This window comes from Anolis carolinensis, unplaced genomic scaffold, assembly GCF_035594765.1.
Source record: "Anolis carolinensis isolate JA03-04 unplaced genomic scaffold, rAnoCar3.1.pri scaffold_7, whole genome shotgun sequence".
NCBI lineage: Eukaryota > Metazoa > Chordata > Lepidosauria > Squamata > Dactyloidae > Anolis > Anolis carolinensis.
In genome coordinates, this window is record NW_026943818.1 from 7,927,757 (window position 1) to 7,936,936 (window position 9,180).

Below are 9,180 nucleotides of genomic sequence, written 5' to 3' on the forward strand. Positions count from 1 at the left end.
TAGATTCTTAACCCTAGGAATTATAGCCTTTTTGTGGAGGCCGGAGGCTGTCTCTGTGAGCAGACATCCGTGCCACATACACACATATGGGTTTTCGCTTTTATTATGGATTTAGATTTAGATTAGATTTACGACATAACAGACATAGATGGTTCCTGGATGGTGAATCAATAGAGCGAGTTTGCACTTTCACGTACCTGGGAATTGTTTTTTCTGAGACCGGCTCTTGGCTACCACATCATCAAAGAAGCTCAGTCAGGGCAAGAGTACGTGTAAACCAACTGCTTAAATTAACAACTCACAGCCAACCAGGATCTTTAGACCCACTTCTTAAAGTGTATAAAGCGAAGGTTACCCCCATGCTTTTATATGGAGCTGAAGTTTGGGGTCTAAACCAGGTACCATTATTAGAGCAATCACAATCACAGCACCTGCGAAGTTTTCTAGGCGTAGACAGGACGACCCCAGCTGCTGCAGTAAGAGCGGAACTGGGAGTATACACAGTTGATGGCTTATCTAAAATCAGGGCCTACAAGTACTGGATAAAATTGATTGCCATGGCAAATGATAGACTGCCAAAACTGTGCCTGTTAGAGCAGATAGAAAATCAACATCAGTCCTCTTGGCTAGTTCATCTGACAAAATACATTAGTAGTTGTGGACTTCCGATTCGGTATCCAAATCTCTTAGAAGAACTAGACCCAAAAATAGTGGCTCAACGAGTACTGGATATAGAAGGCCAAAAAGATATTGCTACCCTGAGTAAAGCTGGCTCATTGAAATGGTTAAGCCGTTTTAAACATACTTTCCAAACAGCCAGGTATCTAATGACCGAAATGCCTAAACACCTCAGGAGGGTATTTACCAGAGCCCGTTTTGAGCAGCTGGATACGATGGTCAAACACGGAAGGTTTAATCAAGTTCCAGACAACGAAGGATTTTGTTTTTGTGGAGCATCAGAGGTGGAGGATATCGCACATGTACTGTTTGGCTGTGAATTGTATAAGAAAGAGAAAGACCAATGCCTCGGGCCATACATTATTCACAAAACACACTAGGACCCATATATTAAAATTTAATTTTTGTTGGCCGGCCAGAATCCTAAAATAACACACAAAACAGCCCTTTTCCTATTCAAAGCCACACAACTGAGAATTGCATATCTGGAATCAATTGGGGTAAACTGTGCAGGTGATGCAGATATTTGACCTGAACGGGGTCTTGTTAACAGCTTGTTTATTTTAACTTCTTTTTTTACCGCGGGTTGTATGTTGTATGTATGTCTATGTGTTAAATGTTTTGATACGGCCGATGCGCTAATCAATAAAACGTGATTTGATTTGATTTAGATTAGATTTAGATTAGATAATATTATTATTGACCCAACTCAAGTCTTACAAACTCAAGACCTTGTTTGAATCTATTCCTCTGCAACGCAATCTTTATCTTTGTCCTACTAACATCGATATTCCTAAGCATTATTGTCTTTCCAAGCGAGTCACGGCTTCCCAAAATGTGGCCAAATGACAAAAGGATCAATTTAGTTTTGCGAGGGACAGCGAAGGCAAACAAGAAATATATTAAGGTAATGCAAGACGATGGAGGTACAGTTGGGGATGGGCTTTTCTCCTGCCTGCTTTTGAAGCACGCTTGCTCCATCAATGTTTAACATTTACACAAACGATCAGTCACTGTCAGAAGAGACAGAGAGTTTCATCTATGCTGACAATCATGCCATCACTGCTCAAGCAGGGAGCTTTGAAATGGTTGAACAGAAGCTCTCCAAAACTTTAGGTGCTTTTACTTCCTATTACAGGAAAAAATTACAGGCTGGTTAGCAGCCAGCTGCAACAAATCACTCTGACCAAGAGGTCATGAGTTCGAGGTCAGCCCGTGCCTGCGTTTGTCTCTGTCTCTGTTCTATGTTTACAACACCATAAAACTGCCAGCAAAACACAAGGAAAGGAATGAGGAAGTACAGCCACTAGTGGACAGTGAAGCAACAGCTCCCCCTGTGGCCGGAATCGTGAAGCTGGGGAAAAAAATGTTAAATGCCTCTGTGTCTGTCTATATATGTTGTTTGTCTGTTGGCATTGAATGTTTGCCTTATATGTGTGCAATGTGATCCACCCTGAGTCCCCTTCGGGGTGAGAAGGGCGGAATATAAATACAGTAAATAAAATAAAATAAAATAATAATAATAAAATAAAAATCTTCTGATTCCTAATCCATCTAAAATGCAGGAAGTTTAAAGCCTGGATCTTACCATCTCAAGGGCAATCGTTTGATGTATTCTGGGCCCTGGTTGCACACCGAGCAATAGAAAATGTAAAACCTGAAAGACATAAGATTCCCTTCATTTATCAATAGAAAATGTAAAACCTGAAAGACATAAGATTCCCTTCATTTATCAATAGAAAATGTAAAATCTGAAAGACATTATTTATTTATTTATTTATTTATTTATTTATTTCCAACATTTATATCCCGCCCTTCTCATCCGAAGGGACTCAGGGCGGGATACAAAATTGCAACAATTCGATGCCTACACATAATTAAAACAGCAATAAAAATCCAATAAACAATTAAAACAATATAAAGATATAAAACATATGATTACAATCAATTCCTCCAAAATCCTCATGCTGTAAGATTCCCTTCATTTATCAAAGACGAAGATAAACATTTTGTTGCTGTCTGGAGTTTACAGATCCTGAAAACATAAAGCAGCTCCTCCAAATAGCCATCACATTACACTATGTAACAAAATTTGGGAAAAAAAATGTCTGTTCCTGGTTTGGAAGTGTTATTTCCTTTTTTAATTGTGCAGTCCTTACTTTGAAAGGAGTAACTTTGTTTTTGTGGCTCCCACAAACTTGGTTGAATTGCTTGAGGCTCGATGAGATATTAATTGGAAAACTAGAGTAAAACATGCTGCAAGATGTCCCTCCCGCAGAAACAAAGTGTTTGCAGTTTAATAAACTTTCCCCATGTTTTTATGATGGAACCAATTAGGAGATGGCATTTATAACCCAGGATCAAAAATCATAGTGTGACATAAAGTTGTTTTTTTTTAATTTACTTTCAATGGATATATATATATATATACAGTAGAGTCTCACTTATCCAACATAAACGGGCCGGCAGAACGTTGGATAAGCGAATAAGTTGGATAATAAGGAGAGATTAAGAAAAAGCCTATTAAACATCAAATTAGGTTATGATTTTACAAATTAAGCACCAAAACATCATGTTAATACAACAAATTTGACAGAAAAAGTAGTTCAACATGCAGTAATGCTACATAGTAATTACTGTATTTATGAATTTAGCACCAAAATATCACGATGTATTGAAAACATTGACTGCAAAAATGCGTTGGATAATCCAGAACGTTGGATAAGCGAATGTTGGATAAGTGAGACTCTACTGTATTTACTGTATTTACGAATTTAGCACCAAAATATCACAGTACAGTAGAGTCTGACTTATCCAAACCTCGCTTATCCAAGTTTCTGGATTATCCAAGCCATTTTTGTAGTCAATGTTTTCAATATATCATGATATTTTGGTGTTAAATTCGTAAATACAGTAATTACTACTTAACATTACTGCGTATTGACTCTACTGTATATCTATATATATAAAAGCGTGATGGCATCAGGGCAGCGGACAAAACAAAACTACAGGTCCCCCAACCTCGAAATTTGACAACACAACCCATCATTCACGGCTCTAGGTTGATACAACAAAAAAGAAAAGAAAAATAAAGTCCTAATTACAGGGAGAGGAATAATTGTTTTTATCCAATTGCTGCCAGTTAGAAGTCTAAGCTCCTCCCACTTGGTCTCCTAGCAACCGACTCAGCCCAGGGGACAGGCAGAGTTCGGCTTCACTTAGGCCTCTTCCACAATTATCTAAAGCCCCAGCTTCTGTCAACCCAGAAGTTTGAAAACATGCAAATGAGAGTAGATGAATAGGTACGGCTCCGGCGGGAAGGTAACGGCGTTCCATGCAGTCATGCCTATGGCCACATGACCTTGGAGGAGTCTACGGACAACGCCGGCTCTTCGGCTTAGAAATGGAGATGAGCACCAACCCCCAAAGTCAGACACGACTGGACTTAATGTCAGGGGAAAACCTTTACCCTTTACCTTAACTACCACCAATTCCTCAATACTTTATTTCCCAGAACACCAGACTTCACCACAGCAACGCGTGGCCGGGCACAGCTAGTATATATATAGACATAAAGTTATTATAACCTAAATAGGCAGGGTCAGGGGCCCCTCCTTGTGGAGAGAAAAGTGGGGATATAAATAATAATAATAATACCGGTCTCCGAACAGCATTGGGTCACTAAGGCATTGTGTGCAGGCTTCATGGAACCACTGCCGGCAGCGGCAACATTGCAGCATCTTCAGGTACCACCTGGAAGGAGAAAGCAAAGAGGGTGGGATCAAGGAAGACGAATCCGCTCGTGAAAAGGCAGGCGGAATAAGGACGGCTTTGGCTCTGCTTGGCTCCGCGTGGTCTTACTCGCCAGGGCCGCCGCAGTAGCAGTAACACTGTTGGTGGTTGGTCCGGTGGAGCGAGTCCCATTCCAGCTGCTCCGGGTCATAGGAGAGCACCATCTTCACCCTTTGCAGCGTCCGGGCGATGGCACCTTTCTTCAGGGCTCCGCCGTTCTGGATGGGAATACAATCCAATCCCATTAGGACACAAGGAAGGGAAGGGTATCCAATAGAGATGTGCATTTTTTCGTTAGTCGTCGGAAGTCGGATCGAATTCGTTATATTCGTACTTACGACACAATACTTTTTTTTTCATTGATCACACAGCCCTAGTATCCAATCCTATTGAGATACAGGGAAGGAAGGGGAAGCAAGTCCTACTACAAATAAGGAAGGGAAGCTACTCTTATTGTAGGATGAGAATTTAATCCCATTAGGACACAAGAAAGGGAAGGGTATCTAATAGGGATGTGCATTTTTCATTAGTTGTCGGAAGTCAGATCAAATTCGTTACATTCGTACTTGCGACGCAATACTTTTTTTTTCATCGATCACACAGCCCTAGTATCCAGTCCAATTGGGATACAGGGAAGGAAAGGGAAGCAAGTCCTACTGCAAATAAGGAAGGGAAGCTAATCCTATTGTAGGATGAGAAGAGAATTCAATCCCATTAGGACACAAGAAAGGGAAGGGTATCTGATAGAGATCTGCATTTTTCTTTAGTTGTCAGAAGTCGGATCGAATTCGTTACATTCGTACTTACAACACAATACTTTTTTCATCGATCGCACAGCCCTAGTTTCCAATCCTGTTGGGATACAGGGAAGGAAAGGGAAGCTAATCCTATTTCAGGATGGGAAGAGAATTCAATCCCATTAGGACACAAGAAAGGGAAGGGTATCCAATAGGAATGTGCATTTTTTCGTTAGTTGATCAAATTTGTTATATTTGTACTTATCGATTGCACAGCCCTTATATCCAATCCTCTTGAGATACAGGGAAGGAAAGGGTAGAAAGTCCTACTGCAAATAAGGAAGGGAAGCTAATCCTATTGTAGGATGGTAAGAGAATCCAATCCCATTAGGACACAAGGAGGGTAAGGGTATCCAATACGGTTGTGCATTTTTTCGTTAGTCGTCAGAATTTGGATCAAATTCGTTACATTCATATTTATCAATTGAACAGCCCTAGTATCCAATCCTGTTGGGATACAGGTAAGGTTGGACTGCACGGCCTTTGGAGTCTCTCCCAACATGACAATGCTATGATTTAGGCCATGAAATCAATGGATTGACATGAATACATGTATGATTTCCGCACATCACTCACCCGCACGGCTAAGGCAAAGACGCATCTCCGGCAGAACCAAGGAGACGCCAAGGAGTCCTCCCGACCGCTCACCCTCGGGATATGGCACTGCTGGTGATAACCTGGCGAGAGCAGAGCAGTCAATGTCGTGAGGAACTGGCTCCGCTCTGGGTTTTGGTCTGAACTCCCCACAAAAACAGGTCACCGGGACCTCATCCTTACCTAGTCCACACTTCCCACAGATCAAGATGTCGTTCAGGGGGCCTGTTGTGCCTCCGAGGCAGATGTTGCATTTGGGTTCTTCGCCCGGAACCCCAGCTAGAGAAGGGAAAGGAGTCAGGGATAAGGAAGCAGACCGTCCCCATGGAGACCTGAAACTATGGATAACCTATATTTTGTCTATACTTGGGTAGGAAGTCCCTTTTCCCCATGGTAATAACTCTTCCAGGAGTGGATTTCCCTTCCTTCCTCACTTGTTGTTGTCTCACTCCTGGAAGATATATTTTGGGAGTATGGCTATCAAATCCATGGATAAGTGGGTTACATTGTTTTATAGGGTTTGGAGATCCAGTCTCTAGTCAAGATTCTGGTCCACCCCTTCAAGATCCCACTCTTTCATCCCATTCACATGTGTCCAGTAGGCTTGTGCATGGATTCAGAGTGGTTGGTTCCCTTCGGCCAATTTCGCTTGTTCAGCTTGGCCAGATGGCCGTAAAGGTAAGGACCCATCCGTCATGTTTTTCATCTGTTACGGGACCACGTGGCTGCCGACCACGGTTCCTCCTCCCCTATTCGGCATCACGTGGCACGCAAAAAAGCTGCCATGTGCTGCTTGCACAGGGTTTCCCTATGAGCCTTGTTAGTTCCCCATTGCCGCCAATTGGCCGGATCTTCCCAATCTTTCATCTGCCTAGTTGAAAACAGATATTTCCATTAGCCGATTTTCGGGAAGCTCCCGAAAAACTGATCTGGGTGCCCAACGAAATTTGAATGTCGAAACTAGATCACCTTCCAGAAAAATTGCACAAGCCTAATGTCCAGTTCAGAGAAATCCAGACCTGAGAGGAGGAACCATATTGCAAAAGGAGGCTAATGTTTTTGGGATGCAAGGATGGGAAGCTAATCCTACTGCAGGATGGGAAGAGAATCCGACGCCATTGGGATACAACAGAAGGAAAGGGTATTGCAAAAGGGAAGGGAAGCTAATCCTCTTAGGATGCAAGGAAGAAAGACGTATCCGATCCTATTGCAAAAAGGGAAGGCAATCCTATTGCAATGCCAGTAAGGGAAGGGAAGCCAATCCTCTTGGGATACAAGGAAGGGAAGGAAGCCAATCATAGTGAAAGTCCTATTGCAAGAAGAAGGAGGAATCCAACCCCACATACCATGCTGGATGTCCTTCCAAAGCACCCAGTACTTAGAGTTGTCCTCGAAAGTCACCAGGCAGCTCTGCTTGGATCCGCTCACCTGTACGCAAGGAATGAAGGGAAAATGGTAACCTTGTCAGGAGTTTTGCGGGTACAGAATGATGTTGCTGGAGTGCGGTTTCCATCACCGGTTAGACTCATAGAGTTGGAAAAAACTACATGGCTATCTAGTCCAACCCTCTTTTGTATTTATGGAGGAAACGCACAATCAAAACACCCCCGACAGATGGCCATCCAGCCTCTGTTTAAAGGAGCTTCCACTGGACTCCAAGGCGGAGAGTTCCACAGTTGAACAGCTCTTACAGTCGGGAAGTTCTTCCTAGTCTTCAATGGAATCTTTTTTTCTTGTCATGGCTCCATTGAGTCCTAGTTTCCAGGGCAGCAGAAAACAAGCTCGCTCTTCCTTATGGCATCCTTTCACATATTTATCCATGTCTCCCATGGCTCGCATGGCCCTCAACCTTCTCCTCTGCAGGCTAAATAGACCCAGCTCTTGAAGATGCTCCTCAGAGGATCTCCAGAACTTTGGCCAATCTAGTTGCCCCCAGTTTTCTAATCTGTCACAGTTGTTTTGAATCTCATGGCTCTCATTTATCCATGGCTCTCATGTCTCCCCTCAACCTTCTCTTTTGGATTCTAAATAGACCCAGCTCTTGAAGATGCTCCTCAGAGGCTCTCCAGAACTTTGGTCAATCTAGTTGCCCTCAGCTTTCTAATTTGTTGCGGTTGTTTTGAATCTCATGGCTCTCATTTATCCATGGCTCTCATGTCGCTCCTCAACCTTCTCCTCTGCAGGCTAAATAGACCCAGCTCTTGAAGATGCTCCTCAGAGGCTCTCCAGAACTTTGGTCAATCTAGTTGCCCTCAGCTTTCTAATTTGTTGCGGTTGTTTTGAATCTCATGGCTCTCATTTATCCATGGCTCTCATGTCTCCCCTCAACCTTCTCTTTTGGATTCTAAACAGACCCATCTCTTGAAGATGCTCCTCAGAAGGTCTCCAGAACTTTGGTCAATCTAGTTTCCCTCAGCTCTCTAATCTGTTGCAGTTGTTTTGAATCTCATGGCTCTCATTTATCCATGGCTCCCATGTTCCTCCTCAACCTTCTCTTCAGGCTAAACAGACCCAGCTCTTCAAGATGCTCCTCAGAGGATCTCCAGAACTTTGGTCAATCTAGTTGCCCCCAGCTCTCTAATCTGTTGCGGTTGTTTTGAATTCGGATCCTGTCCTCTGGAGTATCAGCTCTCCCTCCCAACCTGGTCCCATCTGCAAACTTGATAAGCAGGCCCCCTAAACCTTCATCCAAATCATTAATAAAGATGTTGAACAGAACCGGGTCCAGGACTGTGCCCTCTTTATGGCACTCCGCTAGAGAATCAAATGGGAAGGAATCATTCTTTTTACCCTCTTGATCTTTCCAAGGTAATAGAGCCCGTCAGTCCAACGGCACAAGACATACTGCCCTTCCGTCAGAGTGGCCATCAGTTCTTGCCGGCCTTTCTGGTTCATCGATGGTTGAAGGCATGCATTGGCTGTCTCCTCCATGAGCCTCGATGGATCCTGGAAAATAAAAAAGCTTTGGTTGATGGTAATAATAATAATAATAATAATAATAATAATAATAATAATAATAATACATCACACTTGGGAAGTGTTTGACTTGTGATTTTGTGATTTATATCATTTATATCTCATTTGCTGTGTCATACTGTGTTTTTGTGTCAATAATAATAATAATAATAATAATAATAATAATAATAATAATAATGGACAGCTCCTTTAGATATGGGAGCTCTTTTTTCAGCAGATCATTCCTCAGTCTTACATAAAGTCTCAGTCTTTCCTTGCCAAAGGAAAAGCTCACACAGCTAAAAAAGCCATCAATAATAATAATAATAATAATAATAATAAGGGACCCTGAAGAAGGAGACAG

The 9,180-nt window shown here is 42.4% G+C and overlaps 1 protein-coding gene across 3 annotated transcripts in view; it reads right to left on the reverse strand.

Moving 5' to 3' along the window:
• Window positions 1-8,792, reverse strand: part of phf19 (PHD finger protein 19) — a 45,855-nt gene extending 37,063 nt beyond the window's left edge. For all 3 annotated transcript variants that reach the window (XM_062958990.1, XM_062958989.1, XM_062958988.1), the window contains exons 1-7: window positions 8,652-8,792; window positions 7,208-7,289; window positions 6,045-6,140; window positions 5,844-5,944; window positions 4,540-4,688; window positions 4,336-4,431; window positions 2,267-2,335 (exon numbers count right to left, since the gene is read on the reverse strand). In XM_062958990.1, coding sequence (XP_062815060.1) covers window positions 2,267-2,335; window positions 4,336-4,431; window positions 4,540-4,688; window positions 5,844-5,944; window positions 6,045-6,140; window positions 7,208-7,289; window positions 8,652-8,792 — 734 coding nt within the window. The remainder of the gene's footprint in view (window positions 1-2,266; window positions 2,336-4,335; window positions 4,432-4,539; window positions 4,689-5,843; window positions 5,945-6,044; window positions 6,141-7,207; window positions 7,290-8,651) is intronic.
• Window positions 8,793-9,180: the final 388 nt, after the last annotated feature.